Source organism: Hoplias malabaricus, chromosome 6, assembly GCF_029633855.1.
Source record: "Hoplias malabaricus isolate fHopMal1 chromosome 6, fHopMal1.hap1, whole genome shotgun sequence".
In the NCBI taxonomy this organism is placed as follows: Eukaryota; Metazoa; Chordata; class Actinopteri; order Characiformes; family Erythrinidae; genus Hoplias; species Hoplias malabaricus.
The window spans coordinates 35,340,478-35,366,444 of NC_089805.1; the positions used below are offsets into that span (position 1 = coordinate 35,340,478).

General features: G+C 40.6%; 1 protein-coding gene across 1 annotated transcript in view; it reads left to right on the plus strand.

Moving 5' to 3' along the window:
• Positions 1 to 10,250: 10,250 nt before the first annotated feature.
• dlgap3 (discs, large (Drosophila) homolog-associated protein 3) overlaps positions 10,251 to 25,967 on the plus strand; it is a 30,668-nt gene continuing 14,951 nt past the window's right edge. The window contains exons 1-3 of the mRNA XM_066674224.1: positions 10,251 to 11,356; positions 21,836 to 22,056; positions 24,098 to 24,200. Of these exons, the coding sequence (XP_066530321.1) occupies positions 10,355 to 11,356; positions 21,836 to 22,056; positions 24,098 to 24,200 (1,326 nt within the window). The 5' untranslated portion in view covers positions 10,251 to 10,354. The remainder of the gene's footprint in view (positions 11,357 to 21,835; positions 22,057 to 24,097; positions 24,201 to 25,967) is intronic.

The following is a 25,967-nucleotide window of genomic DNA, read 5'->3' on the forward strand; positions in this document are numbered from 1 at the left end:
AAGTAATGTCAAATAAACCTGTTAATCTGTTATCTGCAAATGTAAACGATTATATTAATATCGTTATTCATTAAATATAAGACATGCCATAGCTGCAAACAGTTATATCGCAGCTAATAGTTATATCTCTTATCTACTACGATATGGGTTCATGCTTACTATAAATGTCCTGGCAAATAGGATATAAATGTCCAAATGTAGCAAACCCTAAGAATAATTGTTTCTTTGCCACTTATCAGCATTTTGGCATGTCTAATTCACTTTCAAGGCCAATAAGAGAAAGGAACCTCTCTCTAGCATTTGTTTTCTTTTGCTTATAAAACATTTTGTGTATTAATCTGGAGAAATTTTAAATAGTGGTGGCACAGTGTTGCAGCAGGTAGTGTCACAGTCACACAGCTCCAGGGACCTAGAGGTTGTAGGTTCAAGTCCCACTCCAGGTGACCCCATGTCCACATGGGTTTCCTCCAGGTGCTCCGGTAAAGTTCAGTGAATGAATTTTAAATAGACAGTAATATTTAATTATTGATATCATTGTGGAAAATGAGGATTATTTTTTATTTTTATTTTTTTGCATCACATGGGGAAATTGGTATGATAGAAGGATCTGTTTACTAATTTCCCATAAGTCAAAAACTGTGATATTGTTGTGTGATAAAGATAAACCTGTAACAAAATGTACTCTACTATACATGTGAGTATATCACAAAGAAAAGTAGTAGTGTAAGGATAGGGTTTCTTTTAAAGTTAGCCTAAGGGTCAGACTAGTAGCACAGAAGGTTAAATCCACAAAATGAGTAGAAATTTGTATAATGTCCCCACAATGCCTGAAAACAGGTGTGTGGGTTTGTGTGTCCGCACAAGTGTAAAATAGACACTACTATAACATGAATGGTACTTAACTTTTTGAAAGTGCAGGAGAAGAAGAACGCTAGCTGCAGTGCTGGCTATAGCTCTACAGAGCTAAAGTGCTAAATGCATGTTTACTGTGAAAAGCACACAGCAAACAGTGAAGAGAGCTCCCTGCTTGACTCTCTTTCAATTCTCCGGCTCTCTGTGAAAGCACACAGCCACAATAAAAGCTCTTAGTGGAGCATCTTTTAACGCCAAAACACCTGTACATACTGTGCTTTTAGGCAGTGTGCACGAATATTCAACACAATCAGTCAGACACAAAAAGGCAGAGTATGTGGGATGAAGGAAGCGAATCCAGCTGACTGTGCATTATGTGATTTTGTGCTGTATGATCTCACACATGCAGATGTTGGAACAATCCTACAGATTCATTACACACATGTGACTTTCTATTTAAAAACTCAAACTCTGAATGCATTTCCTTTGTGATTATGTTCCCAAACAAACACTTATGCTAACGTTAGCTTGCTCAATCAATCTATCAATGCCATTCATTTCAAAAGAAACCTTTATAGTTTAATGTGTGCAACTACTACTTGGCCTTTCTATCAGAAACACCTAGATGCATTTTTTGGTATTTTTAAGGTGTGTGTGCTCAAATATTTGACTAGCTCTGTATTTCACTGCTTCATAACTACACACTACATTCACCTCGTATCTGCCCCATTCTCTCTCATTCTGTCTGTCTCTTCTGCCATCTTTTATCATTGTTTATTTTTTAACCTTCAGGTTTGGACTTTATTTACACTTCTTTCTTGTTCTCTATCCATGGCTGTCTTTCACACTGCCTTTCAGCATTCAGCAGCATCTTCACATAGACCACTGCAGACTGTGGGTATACTCTAGTGATGGGAGAAAGGAGTTTTTGTGAAGCATTGTGTGGAACATGAGGATTGGCTCTGGCTCTTTCTCCGTTGCCTGTGTCTATTGAACAAGTGATTAATCTTTCCATCCCCTCTCTTCCATGGTGCTATGAGTGTTGATTCAGAATGAGAGAAAGCGAGATGGAAAGTTGAAGGGAAGAGAAATACGACAACACAGTCAGTGCATTTAAAAGTCTTACTGTAATTAAAGTGTATAATATTGTATTTTTTCCAGTACTATGGTTTTTGGCTTTTATTGGAGGCAGACCTTGCTTATGACTTGAAAGTCAATTTCGCCAACACTGTTTACTCTTCTGTGTGTATCATCATGCCCTCAAAACATGAAATATTATTGGTGCTTACAGTCATCCTTTATACGCAAGACTGCACAGAAATTGTGCTCTGGGGGAAAAGCCACTTGGTTCATTTGCTTCCACATTCCAAATATTCTGTGTCAGAGATACCCTTACTGTCTCTGGGGGCATGATTACAACACTATAACCCCCTACCCAAGCCCCCCTCCTACAAAAACCCCATCTAGCTTCAACTCCGGAGCCAAGAGAGCCAAAGATGGCACTCATGTTACCCCATAGAAAGAGAGAGAGAGGGAGAGAGAGCAAGAGAGAGAGACAGGGAGAGATTTTCCCTAAGGTCCATCCTTGGCTTTATCTATTATTATTCATCTCCGTCTCTGCTTGCTGTGAGGGCTCAAAGCACTCGTAGAAAAAGGCGTGGGAAGAGGCCAAGGCTTATCTTTTCTCTCTCTGAGCTTGGAGAAGAATCATATCACACCCTTCACCTGCCCTGTACACAGGAGAATCCACAGCATTTAAAAATTAAATATATGGCTTAAATGTAGAGAACATTGTTGTGAGAGTGTGGGGGCAGTTTCCACTGAGCTATACATATGGCAGGTGAATGTTTACAGCAATTCCCTCAGCAGATACTGGCCTTAAATGTGCTTCCAACAATCACTGTTTTTCATTCGTGGGACATTCTGACTCAAAAACCTCTGTTATTTTTGCTGGATTTGGAGCATCCTATGGGAAATCACCTTAAACACTCACTCACTCACTCACTCACCTGGGCTGGTTGAATATCCACCATTGTCACACATACACACCTCTCTCTCTATATATATAAAAAGCCAGTTAATAATAATAATATTGACTGTATATAATAATAATAACGATTGACTGAGACAACAGGAGTGGCCTCAACACAAGAGACAACTTGGGGAGACGTAAGCGAGTTGTTGCCTGCTAGTGTGAATGCACGGTAAGACTCTAAAAGACTCATTATATTATCAGATGTCCAGTAAAAATGCCATAGAATGAATTGCTTATTTTTATTTGTTTTAAGCTCTAATTAATGTTAATCTATATGAAAATATATAATGCATAAATAATGACTTTGAGAATTAAATGTAGTTTCTCCAGGACTAATTTCTATCTAAAAGCAGAACTGTAGTTCCCAGTTTTTTAAGCATTGACACGCTGCTCTCAACACTGCAAAACAAACAACACTTTAGGAGGGACTAGGATTCCATTGGCTGCAGAACTAAATGATGGACAGATAACTCTGGTTGCTGATTGGATAAATAATGACCAATGACAAGCACATTCTCTGTTTAGGAGCAGTAGAGAATCTGCCCTTTGCTCCAGCTGAGAGAGAGCTGCGTGTTTCTGTCTATTGCCATAACAATGTCACCTCAAACATACGGAACAAATGAGTCCAGTATCAGTATCAGTTCAAAATGGAACTGTCAAAATACGGGAAGATTCCATATTTTACAAGACAGTTGGCAACACTACATGTGCGTATTCTGCCAAGAAAGCAGTACAGACTGAGACAAAGAAACGTACTGATGAAATAATTTGGGTGGGGGGGTCTGGAGCTAACCCAGAATCACTGGGCGCAAGGTAGGAATAAACCCTTGAGGGGCATATTCCAGTCCTTCACAGGGCGACACACATTCTTACATTCACTCAAACCTAGGGACAATTTTGAGTTGCCAATCCATCCACCAATGTGTGGGAGAACACACAGAACGCCTCATCTGGAGCAAGGATCTTGGAGCTCTGTGACAGTTCCACTGCCTGTTGTGTCACCGTGTGTGTGTGTGTGTGTGTGTATGTGTATGCATGCATATTCTTTCTTTATACCCTCTTTAAGGGGTATGTGAAGTGATATGTGGCCATATGGTGTTCCTAGCAGAAAGGAGAAGCCATTACAGTTATCTCACATTTTTTGTTTCTCTCAGAGAACTACTATTAGTAGCATTTCATTTCAATCAAAAACCATTTTTTTTCATGTATAGCCACTATTCTCCTGTTATCTCACCTGCAGTCTATAGGAATCTATAGGAATATTGCTCACTCATTTACTCCTGCATTTTCATCATCTGCACCAAAAAATATGAGCGAAACCATTCATCATTGTTTCACCAGTTATCAATCTTTGCAATGGACTTGGCTTTCATTTTCTTGCCTCTCTTTGTGTGCTCCTGCATGAGTGTGTTCCGTGTTCGGGCCTTTTTTATCTCAAGCTCTGTGACGGTTATTTTAGTGTCAACTTTTGTGTTGAAGGCAAAAAACCCAGGCTTTTTGTGAATTAAGTTTTAGAATTTGTGCTGTGCCTGCTACTAACATACAAGCTCTTCTGTTTTCTGTCTTCCCTCCATTATCCTTTATACAGAAAGTTGTAGAAACAAACCCTCATTAGTGCATGAGTTAATGTGTATTGGTTAACAAATTCCTAATGGCTATATATATTCATCCACTTATTATTTCATTAAATCCGGAGCCTACCTATGGTCAATTATGCACTGGAATCAATATGTTCAATAAATTTAAATGAAGAGATTTTACTAATAGAAGAGGTACAACTCTTTGTACCTAACTTATTATTTTTAAGTTAGTGACATATATAAAGTATGTGTGTATTAATCACAAAAATGAATCACAGAATTCACTTTCTATTAAATACATTCCTGCAGAAGTTGTGATCATGTCTTTTTACTTATGCAATTTGCCCAGGGGTGCCAAAACTTTTACATTTGGTTGTATGCTCCTCTACTGTGGGTAATGAAATGGTTTCATCATCCCAAACCAGACATAACAGTTTCTTGACTTCTAACCCAATGACTACAGCAATTACTGCACTCTCATACGTGTGCCCAACAGTGAATTGCACTGAGCTGAATACACAGGCTTAAAAGAGACACTGTTTAAGAAGTGCATTGTATGCCCATTCTGTATTTTTAAGGGACAGCAGGATAATTGCTTGTTGAATGGTGCCATGGTTGGGAGCAGACTCACGTAAGGTTATGGGGAGTAAGATAACATTCTGATGGTAAAAGACTGGGACGTATCTGCTCCACAGTATGGCTGGGTTGATTCAGCTTGTCTCTCCTGTTGTAAAAGCACAATAGCTGTGGTTATTACATGGCCACTGTCTGCTCTCTAAGCTGGCTTTCTTTCCTTGCTTTTGTCTCTGCTGCATTGTGCCTTGGTGAAAGACACACAAATTAGTGCCTTAAACTGCTCTGTGTCATCCTAAAGCGATTTACAGCTGCACTTGCCAAAGACTTAAAATGACGTCCTGACTATAGACCAGTTCACTGTGACATATTCACAGTCACAGTCATTAGATTCTGCTAGTCTTGTGAATTATGTTCTGACTACACCTTCTGACTCTGACATATTCAGTCACAAGTATTATTAGATTGCCCCTGTACAAATGTTGATGCACAGCTTGCACAAGCTGAGTGTTGTAACCTTCAGCAAATTAAATTAATTGGAGAGAAATTATGCAATAATAGAAAATATATTCATATATATTCAAATATATATATATATTCACTAAAATCTGAGACATTCCTCTGTAAGCAAACTTTCTTGAAAATCTATAACTTGATATTTAGCTGTTTTTTTGGAATGAGGGGGAATTGTGTGTGTGTATGTGTGTGTGTGTGTGTGTGTGTGTGTGTGTGTGTGTGTGTGTGTGAGTGTGTGTGTGTGTGTAAGAGCTAGGCTATCAATTCAGGTTATTAATGTCAAAACACAGTTAAAGCAGAGGGGAAGAAACTGCTAAAAAATAATGCTAATTACTGTTAGAACCCCTACGGGATGCTAGTAAAATATTAGCTCTAAGCTAGTAACTCTTATTTTCTGCCAGTTCTAGAATGAATGTAGATATTCACAGCATGGGAAACACATGCCATGCTTTATTTGAAGTTTGAACAGACATTACATATCTAGAATTTCCAATTATTTTACATTAAAAATGTTATTGACTGATTGATTCCATTGGTCACTCTTAAATATTAATCTCATATACAATTCCCCTAATGGGAAATCTAGTTTGCCTTTAGATATTCTGTGTAAACAAGGACACATGTATTGGATGCAAAACATTGAATAGCACCCACTTGTGGAGCAGTTCAGCATCTGGCATGTGTGACACCAACTCATGAAAAAAAAACTTTGTGCAAGTCAGTACATTAGTGACTTACAAACCTGTCCCATGATGTGCTTGGCATCAAAAAACACACATCGCACAATATTTCCATGAGCCTTCCAAGAACTGTTATTCAAACTGTAATTATTATGCTTTCTGTCAGTGTTATTTATTTATTCATATTCATTTATTCATTCATTATCTGTAACGGCTTATCCAGTTCAGGGTCGCGGTGGGTCCAGAGCCTACCTGGAATCATTGGGCACAAGGCAGGAACACACCCTGGAGGGGGCGCCAGTCCTTCACAGGGCAACACACACTCACACATTCACTCACACCTACGGACACTTTTGAGTCGCCAATCCACCTACCAACGTGTGGGGTATTTTTTTGGACTGTGGGAGGAAACCGGAGCACCCAGAGGAAACCCACACGGACACGGGGAGAACACACCAACTCCTCACAGACAGTCACCCGGAGCGGGAATCGAACCCACAACCTCCAGGTCCCTGGAGCTGTGTGACTGCGACACTACCTGCTGCACCACCGTATTTTGCCGTTTTTTGTAACATTGTAATTAGAACTATACATTTCTGTTTTGAAAGACTAATCACTTCCCATTGCCCATTCTGCCATCCATGTAAATTTGTAAATATGTGTTTTGTTGCTTTGGGAAGGCTGTTCGATTCTGCACTGTACTAAAAGCCCTGAGATTTCCTTACAGTCCACATGATCAGTATATTACAAGACAATACACAGTGAAACAAGGCAATGTGTGACAAGCAGGACAGGATGGGATGTAACATTGGGTTCCATATTTTTATTGTATGATGTTTATTAAAAGAAACTGTTTTATGATATCTTTCTGAGGTTTTTAGTCTTGAGGGGAATCAGCTCTTACATATGTAAGAAAAAGAGTGGCAAAGTATGATTTTCCTTTAATTCTAAACATGATTTAGTGGAAGATAAATTAATTTACTAACACTGCACTCACTCCAACAATGAACTTACTGGCTAATTTGTCTTCCTATTTATGTCTCTTTCCATTTGGCTTCCCTGAGGTTTTTTTAAGCCTGTGCCTGGGTGAGAATTTAACGAGTGGAGCTACACTCTGTTAAGCTGCAGGTTTTGTATGTCCAATGTTAAATTCATAAACAGTTTGGATACATAATGAAGTCTCACCAGGGCACATTGTGTATGTATGAGCCTACAGCCTGACAATTTCTAAAAACAAACAGGGTGTGTGAGCATTACTGAAGACCACTCCCAGTATGGGCTTCGGATTTAGGTGGAACAAGTTGGCACACAGAGAGACGGGAAAAAAAATGACATGACAAGAAGAAAGTATTTTAGATACAAAATGGTGACCAGAAAAATAAGTGTGAGCTAGTGAGTTAGCGAGCGAGGGGGAGAGAGAGAGAGAGTACTGACATTCAGACAGACAGGTGCTGCAATAAACAGACATTCAGGCTGCCTTCTAATCTAGAGTGAAGGAAGTAGGTCACAGGAAAGGATCTAGAGAGAGAGACAGAAACATACGGAGTGAGAGAGAGAGGGACTGCCAGAAGACATTTGAGAGATATTTCTGAGCTGGAGGGAGAGGAAGAGAGAGGGAAAGGGGTGGGTGAGCTCTTTTGAAGCTTGTGCTTCTTCCAATTCTCTCTTTTCACTAATCTCCATTTTCATCGTTGGCTACGAGTGACTGAGGTGTGATGCTGTGTGACAGAGAGAGGTGCAGATGAGTGGCACTTGAAGGAATGCTGAGAGACAATGACTGACAGCAGCCTCCTCTAAATTACATACACATCAGGCACTATGTTATTCAAGCCGTGAGGTGTGACAGCACTGCTCAACTTCCTCTACCTTTTTCTCTCTGTCTGTCTGTCTGTCTGTCTGTCTCTCTCTCTCTCTCTCTCTCTCTCTCTCTCTCTCTCTCTCTCTCTCTCTCTCTCTCTCTCTCTCCCTTACATACATGCACCTACTTAGTACTTAATAACAGGTAGTTACACCTCTGTTACTATGGGCTTTGTAGTGTCAGCTTGTGTATGATGGAATGCTCCCTGTGCCCTTCTGCTGGAACTGTGCACTAACAGGCCATGCTCTATTTACTACACCTCTGTTAGCAATCACTCACCCTCTCCAGCCAGCACCCAGCTGCTGCTGAAAAGAGCGCTGATAAGCACCAGGCGCTAAATAGAGTTATGAAATAACTGAAGTTAGGAGGGAAGACCTCATATGAATCTTCAACTTCTTGTTGAGCAAAACGTTTCATCTCCAAAACAGTAACTTTACATTAGGAGGAAGACCATTCCAAACTTTCAGTGCCGTTTTGAAAATGTTTTTCTGATCTTTCATCTTTGGCCTCATAGTAAGGGACAGATGGACTTATCAACAGTAACAAAAAAATGTAAATACATAATTATATTTCCAATTATAAACAAAAGGATCCAAACAGACAAGAACAGCATCTAGCAAACTTAGCTTCCTGGGTTAAAAGATGCTGCATGAATTAAAGGCACTGTATATGATTGTGGAGAACAACAACTGCAAAACAATATATCTTCTGAAATGCTCCTTCAGTATCTCCATCCCCACCAAATTCATGCACATGGCATGTGCCAGAAACATAAACTCCCCTGCCTCTCTCCTTCACCAGTCCAATGCACAAGCATGAACATCCCTGTTGTTTGATTGGCTGGAACAGTGTTACACTTCTTGGTCCTAGCCATTTTTGTTTCCCGTTTATAGATCCAGTGCTATGTGTACAAACACCCAACATTCTTCCAGCACGCAAACAGACCGGAGAGCTAACAAAACATAAAGAAATGTTTGCTGAACTTTACCAAAGTGTGTTGGACTGAAATCATACACAGTGCCTTTGAGAAATCCAACTTTCACACTGTAACTTACTCTGTATTTATATTTTTGATTCTACTCAAAGCACAGATGAGTACAAACCGAGCACACAGAATGGTGGGACGATTGCTGGAGTTGCAGCTGATGTACAAGAAATGAGTTAAAGGTTGAATTAGCAGAACAACATGCTTGGCTTTCCTAACAGAGTCTAGAGGCAGAGATAGAGGAGGTGGGATAAGTCACTCCAGCAGATGAATGAATGCAGCTCAGTCATGCTGAGAGGAGCTTTGCTTACACAGTGCGCACCCAGTGGTAATCAGCTGTGTTCAGGGTCACCTGCTTCTCTACACAAATAAAAGTGGGATTTGCTCCTGAAGATCGGCTTTGTAATGGAAATCGTGTTGTGGGCTTTGATGTGTTTCACTATACTCTTCAAATATGTTACATAATAACAGGCTGTCCATAAACGTCTTTATGTGTTCTGTACAATGTCTAGGTTCTGTGAAAACTGAGTATAACGTGAGCCTTACAGCACCCATGCAAAAGCTTGCACATAGGGGCATGTTCTTAAAAAAGTACGAATTTAGTGTGGGGAGCAGGTAGCAATTACTATCAGTGTTGAACAGCAGAAAGAGTAAAGTTTTGGGCAGATGGTGGAATAAAAGTAGAGCAGTCATTTTTGTTTCCCATCAGGACTGACTTGTTCTTGGACTCTCAATTCTAGTGTAGCTCTTGTTAGAGATTCTGCATTCTGTCCAAGTCCTACTTCTGTCTATTGACGTCCTCTTGATGCCCCTGAATCACACATTTTACGTTAGCTGAAATAATACATCTTGAGTGATTGAGGAGTTTGTTCTTCCACATAAGACTGTGATGAAGGTCAAAATATATCTCAGATTGTAGCACTGTGCTTCATTCGATATAAGGCATGACTTTGATGCCTGTTAATAAAAACTTCCTTTAACTATGAACTGTAATGTGTAATGCCCTTGAAGATGGCAGCGAGGATACCCCTGGGGCAAATGTGGAGTAGAATCTAAGATTAATTTCCAGAATTGTAATGCAAGATAAGATATCATTAAGTTAGACCTTATCTAACTGTGGTTTTCTCTCTCTTCTTGTGTCCAGTTGACTCCGGCGCAGCCCTGTCGCGCCCACAGCGCCCGCTCTCGGCCCGGGCGGCCCACCATGGCCCGGGCACAAAGAGTTACCAGGTCAGTCGCAGCTTGTCGCAACACTCATCAGCGCCATGCCACTGCATGCCTGAAGACTGCGATGCTGCAATGCGGGACTACATGCACCACCCGGACCATTACCAGGGACATAATGACCATCCCTACTATCCTCCGGGTGGACCTCCTGAGCCTCTGGCACTGCCCCCCTCTGGAGGTGGCACCTTCCCTCGCTCACATGCACCTCAGCAGCAACAGCCCTATGACTCATGTGAGGAATGCCTGTCTTCAGCTGGTCATGGGCACGGTCACCAAAAGATGCACCGCATCCCACCCAATCTTCTAGACCAGTTTGAGAAGCAGTTACCCTTCCATCCGGATGGTTTCCACACCCTGCAGTACCAGCGCACAGCCAGCGGGGAGCAGCGCAGCGAGAGCCCCAGCAGAATTCGCCACCTGGTGAACTCAGTGCAGCGCCTCTTTGCCAAGTCCCATTCACTCGAGGCACCATCCAAGCGAGAGTTCAATGGGACACGTGGAGGAGGGGACTACCGGGAGAGGGACAGGGGTCATCGCAGTGGAGGAGAGGAGGGCGGAGGTCACCACCATCCGGGCACACACCAGTCCCGCTCAGCACGTCGCAATAAAAGCAGGGAGCGCAGCAAAAGTGGAGATTCTCGCCACGAGTCCCGACACAGCTCACGACACCGAAGCAAGACAGCTGGCTGGTGGAGCTCTGATGACAACCTGGACAGTGATAGCAGTTTCCTAGTCCCCGGAGGTCGAGGGGGAAGGGGATATCCTACAGGCCATGAGACCCTGGATGCAGCCATTCAAGAGCTGACCTTGAAGAAGGCCAAAGGGCCACCTCCCGGGGAGTGCCTGGCTTGTACCACCATGGCCAGAACAGGAGATGGAGGCCACTCTCTGAAGAGGAGTACCTGGTCTGCAATGACGGTCAACCAAGCCAGAGAAGTATACCCTGCCTCTTCTCGAGGAGGGGGTGCAGGAACAGTAGGGACAGGTTATGAGAAAGCCCTGGTGCCTCTGGATACCAAGCTGAAGGAACGTAACCTCCACTACCTACAGGCAAGTTTCTGCCCATCTTTTTACATTTTATCAGCATTTTTAGTAACTCCCCCTATAAGCTCATTATAAGGTAAAAGCTTTTTTTCCCTCAGATCCTTCCCCAGTTTAGTCATATCCAGTTCCCCTCACCAGGCGGCAACTTCCCTTATCTCACAATGCTTCTAGTGGGTGAGGGCTTCCTCCTCTCAGACTACTGCAGAAGGCTGGAGACATTTTTATAGGAGGAGTAATCAGTAATGACTAAATTACGGAAAAGATCACTCCAAAACATTTAAGCTGTTTAAAGACAACAAGGATGATTCCGGAGAACCACTGTTCTCACAGCAAACACTACACCCCTCACCCCTTAACATTTATGTTCATTCAGAAGCTTCACATCTTTTAAGGTGGAACTCTGTTTAAATAAGAAGCTGACATATCTTGTTCATGCTTGAAGTATAAAATTATTTGTAACATAAGCTGTTTAATTTTGTAGCACTTTTTGGTGTGTGTTTACTTTCATGCAGTTAGTGGTCTCCTGAATTTGGGGTCAGATTCCTCTTAATGTAACCGTAACAGCAAACGTAAGTCAGTATTACCCACCTATGGAGCAAGAACAGAGCAACATCCTCGTCATTTTTCATGCTTTTCAAAGTTCAGAGTCCCTGAGCTGGCAAGGAAGGGAGAAACACTTAGTTTGTTTCCTGACCTTTTCTTAGCATGCAAAACAAACTGGAGAGATAGTAAATGGGGAAGTAACATTTCTCTGAATTTAATATAAAGTGTATTGAATGAAAATCAACGTTACCTACGTTACCAACGTTATCTCTGAGTAAACTCAACTAAAACTGTGTTGATGAACTGACCAGTGAATGAGAAAACCTCCCCTTTCACAGTCTTTACAACCACTTTTCCAACATACAAGTAAGAGCCATAGTAGGAAGAGTCACCCCAGCTCAGCTTTAGCTGCTTTAATATGCATGCAAAGGCCAAGACACACACACACACACACACACACACACAGTCACCCTGCCGATCTCACAGACTTGCAGATTCGCTTTCCTGACAAAGAAAATTAATCTGTATTCTAAAGCAGGCTCTCCTAGCTGCACTGAGTGGCAGTTCCTCATTGCAAAATGAAAAAATATGACTCTATGATTATTTTTGTTATCAATTGTTTCTCTGAGGGATCAATGTCTAATGCCTTTTCAAACGTCTTTCAGTCCCTTATGGCAAAGTGATAAACAGCACCACGGGAAGAAAGACAAATAACAATGAACCTTTCACACCATAACAAGAACACACATGCTGTCAGTTGATTTGCTGACTACATTTACATGTTGAGGAACCTCATGGAATTGGCTTGTAACTCACTGACAAATTCACATGCTTCTACCTACTCACTCATAGGAACTACATTTTTTACATATTCACATTTAGAGACTGCCCCACAAGGCTGTGGTATTGTGCTTCACATCAAGGGAACATTGTGTCATTGTTTATCCTGCAAATCACATTCCATAAAACTCATATTAAATGTGAAATTACACAAGTACATACACAAACACAGCATGGCATAATCTTCACAAAGAACCATGAAATGACATGGTTTTCTCTAGAGCAGCTGCACCTAATCTTATCGTCACCATACAAAAGTGCCGTCTAGAGGGTTATAAAGCCCATCAACACTGGTCTGTGGAGCAGAGGAACTGCTTCTCTGGAGTGATGTCACTCCATCCAAAACCTGTGGGATGTGTTGGAGTAGCATTTTTGATCCAAATCAAGTCATGCAACATCAGTACTGTACCTCACTATTGTTCTTGTGGGTGACTGCCAACAAAGATCCTTCATTCTTTTTTATTAAAAACACCTGGCAGGTACACTTACTGACCCTTGAGGTCCTCTTACCTAGCGGCCCATTACAAAGGCTTATAATTATTATCACTGCCAAACATCCAATAAGAGTGGTCTACCACCTAAAAATATCTTGACAATAGCAGCACTGTGGTTAGAAAAAGAATCCTTTGATGAAGGCCTAGAGGATGATGCAAATAGACCATGGCAACTGATGGACTGAAGTGTCAAACTGTACACCAAGATTAGGGAGTTGTAATAAAGCAACTTGAGATTTTATGGAACATTCACTCATTCATTGTCTGTAACTGCTTTTCCAGTTCAGGGTCGCGGTGTGTCCGGAGTCTACCCAGAATCACTGGGCACAAGGAGGGAACACACCCTGGAGGGGGCGCCAGTCCTTCACAGGGACAAACACTCACACATTCACTCACACCTACAGACACTTTTGAGTCGCCAAGCCACCTAGCAACATATGTTTTTGGACCATGGGAGGAAACCCACGTGGACATGGGGAGAACACACTCACAGACAGTCACCAGAAGCGGGACTTGAACCCACAAACTCCTGGTCCCTGGAGCTGTTTGACTGCAACACTACATGTTGCACCACTGTGCTGCCCTTTATGGAACATAAATAAATACAAACTGGATTCCAAAAAAGTTTGGACACTAAACAAATTGTGAATAAAAACTGAATGCAATGATGTGGAGATGGCAAATTTCAATATTTTATTCTTAATAGAACATATATGACAGATCAAATGTTTAATCTGAGTAAATGTAACATGTTAAAGGAAAAATATGTTGATTCAAAATTTCACAGTGTCAACAAATCCCAAAAAAGTTGGGACAAGTAGCAATAAGTGGCTGGAAAAAGGAAATTGAGCAAATAATGAACAGCTGGAAGACCAATTAGCACTAATTGGGTCAATTGACAACATGATTGGGTATAAAAAGAGCTTCTCAGAGTGTCAGTGTCTCTCTGAAGCCAAGATGGTAAGAGGATCACCAATTCCACCATAGTTGCACAGAAAGATAGTGCAGCAATACCAGAATGGTGTTACCCAGCGTAAAATAGCAAAGACTTTTAAGTTATCATCAACAACCGTGCATAACATCATCAAAAGATTCAGAGAATCTGGAACAATTGCTGTGTGTAAGGGTCAAGGCTGTAAAACTCTACTGGATGCTCGTGATCTTCGGGCCCTTAAACGTCACTGCACCTCAAACAGGAATGGAAATAACAGAATGGGCTCAGGAAGACTTCCAGAAAGCATTGTCAGTGAACACAATCCACTGTGCCATCCGCCGTTGGCAGCTGAAACTCTACAGTGCAAAGAGGAAGCCATTTCTAAGCAAGCTCCACAAGCTCAGACGTGTGTGGCAAAATGGAAGACTGTTCTGTGGTCAGATGAGTCACGATTTGTAATTCTTTATGGAACACTGGGACGCCATGTCATCTGGACCAGAGAGGACAAGGATAACCCGAATTTTTATCAATGCTCCGTTCAGAAGCCTGCATCACTGATGGTATGGGGTTGCATGAGTGCTTGTGGCATGGGCAGCTTGCATGTCTGGAAAGGCACCATTAATGCAGAGAACTATGTTCAGGTTCTAGAACAACATATGCTCCCATCTAGACGTCATCTCTTTCAGGGAAGACCCTGCATTTTTCAACAAGATAATGCCAGACCACATTCTGCAGCAATCACAACATCATGGCTACGTAGGAGAAGGATCTGGGTACTGAAATGTCCAGCCTGCAGTCCAGATCTTTCACCTATAGAGAACATTCATAAAGAGGAAGGTGCGACAAAGAAGGCCCAAGCAACTGAACAGTTAGAGGCCTGTATTAGACCTGAATGGGAGAGCATTCCTATTTCTAAACTTGAGAAACTGGTCTCCTCTGTCCCCAGATGTCTGAGTGTTGTAAGAAGGTAGGATGCCACACAGTGGTAAAAAATGGCCTTGTCCCAACTTTTTTTCCCTTAAAATGATACATTCTCTCAGTTTAAACTTTTGATCTGTGATTTGTGTTCTGTTCTGAATAAAATATTAGATGTTGGCACCTCCACATCATTGCATTCAGTTTTTATTCACAATTTGTTTAGTGTCCCAACTTTTTTGGGATCCGGTTTGTATATTGAAACATACATCATTCAGCCATAACATCAACGCCACATATTTGTTTCTCCACCCATTGTTCATTTTCTCAGTTTTATTTATAACTCATAGAGGTGCATTTTGTAAAGCTACAGTTATACACTTTTGCCCGTCTGTTGTTCGGCATACTTTGTTAGTTGCTTTTCATCCTAATTCTACTAAATTAAGGTTAATTGTAATTTTAGTTAGCTATAAAAATGTAAAAGCCTGAGAGTTAAAAACAAACAAACAAACAAAAACATACACGTAAATTAACCACAGTATTTGGCTTTGAAATATTTCACTTACTAATGTGAAAGAGAATGACCTAGTCCTCATCATGGCTGTGGTACTCCTATTAACATGTTTCATTCAGTGGTCTTTACTGCTGACAGTGAAATGAGCGAATCAGCGATCCTTTGGTGTAGAGATCCGTGGAAGCATTACATTTTCATTCTGTTCTGAATTGAACCGGAGACTTTCTTAAACCTCTTAGCGGCATTTTCTTTGTTAAAAACGACTAGCGACAAATCGAGCTTCTATTTCTGGTGGGTTTTTTGTAGCTGCTTGTGTTTGGAGACTGACTTCTATCACTCTTTCTGACTTCTATCCCAGTTTCTGTCCAGCGGGTGCTGCTGAGCCCCTCCACCGTCACAAAGCACTCACAGGCGGACACACTTCACATGGGCCAAGGCCGTTTAAGCAGCCTAGCTCTGCTGGCCATTGAGAGGACACTAGTCAAGTCCCTGGAAAAGACACCTTGTTGGTACAACAGGGTCACAGATCATTTTCTTGAAAAGGAACGTAGGGTAGAATTTACGTATAAATAAACCGACATATTTTATGATGTAGGCCGAAATTGAGCTTCCCCTCCTTGAAAGACCAGCATCCGCCACTGATCCACATATACAAACATAAACGTACACAACATTAGTCATTTATACACACTTGGAAAGATAATCTTTCATCAAGCCAGGTTTAATGAGAGGTGCTTAGTTCCTATAAACACCTTCCTGCTTCCTATAACCTCCATCGTCATTAATGACAGGCGCCCAGCATAGGGTTTGTGTTTCTACAGCAACGGCAGGTATCACCCACTGCTCTTCCGTATTTACTGTTCCAGCAATAGAACTGAATCCCTCTAAACAGACATGGGCACATTAAAACATACATGACTGTGTGTGTGTCTGTGTTGTAGAGAGACTCTTTTGCTTTTATGCATTCATCCATTCCAATTCAGCACAACTTAGACCAAATAATCTGAATAAAATACTGATGTATAAACAAAGAAATCCAGGACAGAATGTCTTACTGTACAAAACACATGCCCTTCAGAAACTATCAGAAGGTAAACAAGTAAGAAGTGTGCTTGAAAATTCAGAAACTAAATTTTAATATCCACTCCATCATTATTTACATTTGATTACACACATACTCATTTGATTACACACACACACAAACACACACATTTATTTACTGCAATTGTTCTCCACTCACTTGTTCTCATACTCATCTCGTCAGTGTTTCTCTTAATCGCTTCCTTGCACATTCATGAACATATCCTGTTTGTAATAGTCTTTAAAGGTCATTTCTAGCTTTCCTTCCAGTAGCATATGGAATATTTAGGTGTGATAGGGAACGAAGTCAAGTTTTCAGTGACATTTCCTTACAGAGCAGCAGATTCTAAGATACAGAACTCAGCAGATATCCACTCTCTGAGATATTCACTCACCTGAGCTCCCCAGAGAGAGAGACAGAGAGGTACAGACTCAGCGCCCACAGCCTGGCCATACAGACGGGCCGCTACAGACAGACCTGGCTCCCCAGAGAGCAGAGACACTGCTGGCAGTACCACAGCGGCACTATAGAGACAGCTGCACTTTCTTACAGAGTGTAATAAACACAAACAGTTACTTGCCAAAAAATTCACCCACAATTCCACAGCTTCTCTAACAAAGCCAAAGTGAGCGTCCTGCTCGGAGGTGCCCTGGCAGCGAGATATGTATCTACCTGCCACACAGTAAGGGACAGTGAGGGACCAACACATACACACATATTCCTACACACACACACACAGACACACAACCCCCCCCCCCCTACAAACACACACACACACACACACACACAAATGCCATATATTTTACAATTTTCACACTTCAATTAAGTTTAATTATAATTATCATTTATTTATTATTACATTTAATGTTTTACTGGTTCCTTGATGCAGGCAGTGTCGCAGTCACACAGCTCCAGGGACCTGGAGGTTGTTGTGGGTTTCTATTCCCACTCCGGGTGACTGTCTGTGAGGAGTGTGGTGTGTTCTCCCCGTGTCCGCGTGGGTTTCCTCCCGGTGCTTTGGTTTCCTCCCACAGTCCAAAAACACACGTAGCAGGTGGATTGGCGACTCAAAAGTGTCCGTAGGTGTGTGTGTGTGTGTGTGTGTGTGTGTTGTTCTGTGAAGGACAACACACTGCCTTGCACCTTGCCCAATGATTCCAGGTAGGCTCTGGACCCACCGTGACCCTGAACTGGAGAAGCGGTTACAGATAATGAATGAATGAATGAATGAATGGTTCCTTGATTATTACAGTTCTATCAGATTGCATTATTTTTAATATTATTAATATTACTTTTGATGAAAGTAAGAAAAATGACTTGTTCTAACTCAACATCATCTAGTTACTTGTGCACCACATAAGATACATTTCTCATTAATTTTTAACAAACAGCACATGCTTTAGTTAATCATGCAGATGTTGTACAGCTGTCAGCTCTTTCTTACATTATCTGCTGCTTTTATCATGTCGGTCAGTATGCATTAAACTGTTCCTCTGTTAAACACTTCAACCCTCAAAACATCCAGCCACTAGTTCATTGCATAAGTCAGTATACACTCAGAAATGTTGGTCCAGTTCTCATGAGATTGTTACATTTCTTTATAATTCTGAGATTTTTGGTAAATGTCTACTGAACTGATGGGTAGCTCTCAGGTGAACCATGACTTTCACTAATAAAGGTGAGTGTTCATCCACCAGTCCTCTAAAATAGCGCAAAAGTGCATCTCATGAACCTTGTGCTCCGTCTCTTATACAGACAGAGCACAACACAGTGTTACAGTCTCTGACAATAGAAGAACAATGAAATAACCATGGTCAATAGCCCAAAATAAGTAAGAGGACAGCCACATACTCAGATGACCTTGCTAGCTGCTGTGGATGCAGCTGATGCCTATTGAGGCTTGATAAGACATTCAAAAAGATTTGTCCCATGCTGCATGGCAAGGGAAGATATCAGATGTGCTGTCGATGAGAATCTGTGGCCCAACAGATAGCAGCGTCAGGAGGTCCAGAAAGACTCCAGTGTAATTCCCCATGCAGTCCTTTATGTATATCTCTGCCTAAAGGGTGTTCCCATGTTTATATTTCTGATTTGTCAGATATTTTTTCATTTTTCATTTGTACTAAACAGTCTTGTCTTTCTGCTCTGTATCATAACGACGTGATCCGTCATGGACCAACAGTAAAGAGCATGAATGTAAATCTGGTGCAGCCTCTTTCAGTAAATCTCCCACATACAGTAATGAAACTTTGTACTGTTTATATGCACCACACAGTAAAAGGGCAGCCTCATGCTGTTTGTACAAAATGTTTTGATAATTGCACATAATGTTGCACAAATATAAATGATGATTCAAGAAATGTTCAAAGCGACTGAGAAAAACTATAATGCTATATGTTGTTGTATTAATGCTTTGGCAATACTGTATCTGAATATGGTCATGCCAATAAAGCTGATTCAATTGAACAGACAGAGAGAGAGAGAGAGAGAGAGAGAGAGAGAGAGAGAGAGAGAGAGAGAGAAGCAAACTAGAAAGTATTAAAGAGAGAAAGAGCCTATTGGGATCCAGCAGAATAATGTTTTTTGTGGAACAGAAAATTTTAATCTGATCTGAGGACAGGACTAAAAAAGTCACCAAGTCAAACAGCAAGGGCCATGCCCAGAGAAGAGTTGAAATATGTCACGATTACAAGAGTGAGTTCAGAGGACTGGTAGGAGAACAGCGGAATAATAGAAGAGATGGAACTGGTAGGATGGACTACTGAATTTGAAAGAGAGGGGGAGAGTGAAAGAGAGATCAATAATGCTCTGAAATTGGTCATGAATGTGGATAAAGGCTTCAATAAATGAACTTGCTGTTTTCCTGTTGGCTACACTGAAGACAGAAGAGAAGATACAGGCAAAGTACAGGAGCCTTTTAAAGGAGATCAAGCTGAATCAACTCTTGAAAGCGATGACCTTTTAGTGCCCCATGACTAGACAGTCAGATTATGTGTATTTCTGTATGTTTGTGACTCTGGATTATCTCCTCTCTGATAGTTTGAAGTCATTAAAGAAGGACCACTACATTCCCCCTAAGCCTGAGGTTATGCTTATTTACAGTCTTGAAGTAGCTACTCCAAAAAGTATTCTACTACAAATAATTCAATACTTCTGTCAAGCTGTAATGGGATTAATTAACTTGGCAATTCCCAGAAAAAGTAATCATTGCTCATTACATTTCCTCTGTGTTAATTTTTAAATCTCATGCTCTATCACAGAAGATTTATGGCCTGGTTTACACCTGGCATTTACTTGTGTCCTGGGTGATCCAATAATAAGAAGACAGCATTAATGTAGGTGTTGCTGGGATACCATGTGTCTCAGAGGCAAGTAATATTGCTCTATTAAGACATGTAAGTAACAAAGTAAAATAATATCCTTTTAAAAAGGCATCACAATCAAGGTCCTCATACACAATCTCCAAAAATACGTGGAAGGAATATTTGGATTTTATTTATTTTTTTAAATGTTTAAAAGTTCTGTAAATGCTTCTGCTTGTTTATCACACATTTAGCTTCTGTAAATTTGGCACTGTCATAAAATTAAATTGGCCTGGAATTACGCCTGCTATATCACTTACATCATCCCAAATGAATGGCCTCAATTAGACATGCACCTTCCTTCCTCCCTCACTTTAATAGATCCATGACGAAAACAATTAAGGAAGTGTGTCTGTGAAGCTGTTTACTGCCCCACAGCTTCGAGAAGAAGCATCTTGTGTCTCTGTGCGTCAGCTCTGTGGAGGTCTCACTCTCCAAGTTGAGAGCGGTACTGAGTGTACAGTAGGGACATTACGTCATGGCAAGTAATCAAGGCTCTCGTTATTGAGCTATGAAGGTCCACGCTGCCTCCTCTTCACTGCCTCAGCACGACTCTGCTGAGTCTTATCCACCCCACCGCAGTCAGTCCAATAAGCCAGAGCTTCAATAAAGGATTTCAGTGGCCTAAGGCCTGTGCTTCTCATTCTACACAGCAGGAGAATAAATCTCAATCCTCACAAAGATTTAAAGCCATTATGAATCTTCTGGAAAAAGAAAAGTAGGGAACTGAAAAATACACTGAATACACAAATGGAGAACATTTACATAGTGGAATACAGATAACAAACACAGTACTCCATATTTAAAAAGATATATTTATTACGTCTGATTCTAACATTCCAAGATCAATGCAATTGGATCAACAGCTTTAACCTGATGTATCACAGTGCTCTATACCAGGGGGTGGAGAGTAACCACCAGTACATTTTCTGCATCACATAATATTTGAATTTAATATTCATTCAACATTATTCCAATTTTAAATGGCTACCTGCTACACACATTTGTTGCGATTCCAAAGTGAGGAAAAAATATGATTATTTTTTTTAAAAAAAGGGAAAGTTTTATGTACTTACAAATTGAAGCAAAAAGTGCTTTTCATTAAACCCCATCCATAAATACAGTTTAGCTTTACAACTATTACATGTTTCTTACAATATTTCAGAATGTGATGATATAGGTGAAAGATATATAACTTTTTTCCTGAAGGAAATTATTGTGCGAGAGAGAAATACAAAATAGAAAAGAAAATCCTTAGAATGAAGACAATAAAGCACAGTAAAATGTATAGAAAATGAAAAATAAATGCCTCTTCTATTGCTTCATAGAATACAATTATTAGATAAATCTTATCAAATAAAATGTATCTTTTTGTTTGTTTGTTTTTTGTTTTGTTTTCTTACACAGGCAGCTGCATTTTTACAATGGGTAAAATAAGATTACTAAACCAATATACATGGTCTTTAAATAAAACCTCCTTTAATGAACTTACTCTCGAAGTGAAGTGCGTTTTTACCATTCCACAAAGTCAGGGATTCATAATGTTTTGTTGAGCAAATGTGATTTATTTTGGAGAAATCTGACCTATGGAGAAGTGGATTAGCCTGCATGGTTGTGGTGAACTGCATCAGTGAGTAGTCTTCACCTACAGGCATTCCATTATTAAAGAAGCACAACGTGTCTACTTTTTGGATTCTAGATAGTTTTTGTTCACTGCTGTGTCCACCATAACTACATTTATTTCAGGTTTAACTCTTATCTGTACAGTTGACTAACCGTGCTGATGTCCATGTCTCTGGCAGGTCCCTTCAGACGACTGGGGTGGAGGAGGAGGGGGTTCAGACAGCGGAGGAGAAATCCCCTGTAGACGGATGCGTAGCGGCAGCTACATTAAAGCCATGGGGGATGATGACAGCGGGGACTCGGACGCCAGCCCCAAGACATCCCCCAAACGCTCCCTTATTGCTCAGAGAGAGGCCTTCCGCCGCTCCGTCAGTATGGACCAGCGCTCCACCACCACCAAGTGTGTGACCAACACCGTTTCTTAATTAATCACAAAGGGAATGTAAAGTGTAATCCTACAACTACACAATGTTCCTTTTATCCCATATGTTAACAATCTATGAAGATGTTTCTGGTGTCTAATGGTGCTTTTCCACCGCATGGGTCCAGCTCTACACGACTCAAATCGACCCGGCTCGGTTCAGCACACTTAAAGCTTGTCAAATGGGCAAAACTCCATCTCTTACAGGAATCCCTGTCTTTGAAAACCACGACAATGGGGGGAGCAGTAAAGTTAGGCGCTGTTTTTATTGTGTATTCTCGTGATATTTTGGTTTTTTGGACTAAACACGGCTCAATCAAATTTACATGTTGCATGTTCGCCTTTCACTGGAAGTTGTATCGGCCTTCTGCCCAAGGAGTATATAAACCTCTTCAAAATACCTCGAGGTAAGGTTACAAGCTTTCGTTGTGAGTCGGATATAAATGTGATAGCTGCTGTAAATTAAGAGATTTTACATGCAGCAGTTTGTGCTGGATTTGAATGAGCTCTGTATTTCGTGGTGATACACGTCTCTCTGGCCAATCAGCGTGTTGCAGGGTTTAAACCTCATCATTTAGTACCTACTCTGCACGGTTGGAACCTGGAGCGAGTTGGGAGTGAAAACCAAGCCAGTTCAAGGGGCAAGATTTGGCCAGTGTCGAGCTGTGTCGAGTCACATAGAATCGTGTAGGTTCCATGTAGTGGAAAAGTGCCATAAATGTCCACTTCAGTTCTGCAGTAGGTATAAGAGCCTATCAAGTAATAGAAGCTAATGAAATGCAAGCCTCATAAGCTATTATTGTTTTATAATCTGAGCTAGGGTTGTTTGTGGATTCTGAGTGTACAATATGTCTATTATGCTGCAAAATATATTAAATATAGAATTATTCTCATTTTGAGATTCTAAGTATTCTTATATGCTATACGATTATTCAACTGACTATTTGAAATATTAGATGGACAAATTAAAATGTTTTACTTGCCAATATGTATATACATTAATCAACCATAACATTAATATTTCCTCCTTTGTTCTGCACTCATTGTCCCTTTTATCAGCTCCATTTATTCTATAGGTGCACTTTAGCTCTACAATTACAGACTAGAATCCATCTCTTGCTCTGCATATTTTGTTAGCCCACATTTTTTTGTACTTCAATAGTCTGAACCACCACAAAGCAGGTATTATTTGGGTGGTGTATCATTCTCAGCACTGCTGTGGTGGTGATGTGTTAATGTGTATTATGTTGATAAAACTGGATCCGAGTTTTTAAACACGTCCATGTCAGTCCCGATCAGAGAATAGTGCACCAACCCAAAACATGCAGCCACAACAATTACCTGTGAGCACTGGTGACAGACCAGAGGATGACTAACACAAGCTGTGCACAAACAGATGAGCTGCTTTCTTTGACTTTACATCTACAAGGTTGAGCAACAAGACAAGAGTGGAGAGTGAATTGGCACGTTGTTAATAAATTCAACAGCACTAATGGGTCCTGATCCCATTTCCTTTTGGGATTTCTGACCTTTGAAGAGCAGGGTGGAAGGAGACCAAGTATGCAGAGTGACAGGCAGACTGCAGCCTGTAATTCTTAGAATACAAAAGGTATCTTATACAATAAATACAAAAGCTAAGCTGAGTGATAAAATTGAAAATGGATGTAGAAATTAGCAGGGGGCTTTAGTTTTATGGCTGATCAATGTACATAGTTCTCTTGAACAAACATTTGTTCATTTATTTTGGTTAAAAATGTCATAGGTTTTCCAGACAGGGATTAATCTTAGTCCTGGAAGTGGAAATCCCAATCCAAAGCACTGTGTAGTCCAAGACTAGACTTGATCCCTGTCTGGAAAACTACCCTACAGTGTTCCAGTCGTACTGTAAAACTGTTTTAGAAAGTTATAGAAAAATTACTGTTTATTAATCACTGTGCAGTCTTCCATTTCACTGGTGTGACAGTGTTACGGTTTGTGCACGTAACATTTATTTTCTTGTTTATCTCTACTCCCTTTTCAGATATTCCTGTAAACAGTGTACAGACACCTACACAAATAGCCGTACCACACAGAAAGGACACACTCGCTCTCGCAGCTATACTCGCTCACTGACCAGCTCACAGGTATCTCTCTCTCTCTCGCTCTCTTTGTCTCACTTTCTCTTTCATTCTCTCTTCTACTCAGTCTTGTTCCACCTCATCCCAAGAACAATACAAGTCTCATTACTGCACTTTCATTATCCTTGTCTGCTGGAGCTTAACATAATGTGCCACCAGAAGAGTTTCACTAATACAAAGGACAAGCTCTGATTCTCTGATGTCATTTCTCTTCTTCTTCCATGGTATAACTTCATGGTCATTTATTATTCGTGAAAAGCATGACAAATGATCTCTGCTTCCACTGTATTCAGTCCTCTGGCCAGCTGATCAAAGCCAGTAGAGTGTGCCTTTGTTTTCTGCTTTAACATGAAAAGTCATTTTCTGTCATATTCTATGTTTAATCATCAGCCAAGTCAGTGACACCCAGCTCACGGTGTTTGGATGCAGCCTAAAAAATAAACTTATCACAAGGTGATAAACAGCAGTATGATTGTTAGCTTAGAACAAGGAATTTGCAGTCTGCTGTTTCTCAGCTGAATCAGGTGTGTTTTTCAGCTTGAGTCTGAGGGCAATGTGAGGGCTTTTTGAAATGTGTGAAATAAAGATCACAGAAAACCAGTACAGCTGCTCTCACATCTTTAGTCACACTACACGTCTACAAATATGATGTGGTGGGTATGTTATTAATGCTTTATGAAACAGTGCTGAGTTAAAGCCAAGATGATTAAAAGCAATATAGAAGTGAAGTCTGTGACTTATGCACACAATAATGAATAATTAAAAGAAATGCTGGACAGTAATACATAAAAGCTGGATATCTTATATATATATATATATATATAATTTCCATCACATGTACAGCATATATACAGATTCCTAGAAACATGACACTGACCACATTGAGCACGCATTGAGGTTCATATTTTTATTGACAGTAATAGCACTGAAACCTTTAAGCAACTATTAAATCACACAGTTGCTTGCTATCTAACAAGAGGTTAGCTTACCAAAGCTATCATAGGCTAGCTACCTATATTTTTTGCCTCCACGGGTTTCTGTACCCAAGGATTAAAACTTATTAATTATTTATTTGAACATGGAAGGTACCGAGGTTCAGGAAGAAGCCTGAAACTATTAAAGCAAGAACGCAGAACATAAGACGAAGGAAGGCTGCTTTGTTTTACATTTTGAATGGCACTTTTTTGAGGGGGTGGAGGTAGGAGGGTTGCCTTCTTTTGGTTGTGTTTTGATTGAACTTTTGGTTGTTCAATGAAAGAATTAAGCATTTATAAAATTCTGCTTGCAACTAAGTATTATTTGTATTGTTATGCCTTCATGCCTGCTGTTGACAAAAAAATGGTACATTGATGATAGTGTTTGATATAGTTCCTTTAAATTATCCAGTATTTCCTATTAATTCCAATAAATTCCAACTAATTTCCAAATTTCCCAAAATTTCCATGGAAAGTTTACATTTTGGAATATTTCCAAAGTTCCCGAGCTAAAGATCCCATAGAAACTTACCTGTAATTTACTGGAAATTTATCAGATATTTTCCACCCCTTTGCAACCCTAGCCACACCTGCTGTCCACATGAGTGACACAAAATTTGAGCCCCATGTCGCCAGATCTCACTTTTGAAGCCATGCATCTGATTTGCCACAGCCAGCACAATCATATGTTACCAAACGTGACCAGATCTCTTTTGTAATGTGTGGGCTAATTGATCATTTTAAATATATGGGCCCCTTGTGGTTCTCATGCAGCTTGGAAAACCGACAGTGAAGCAAC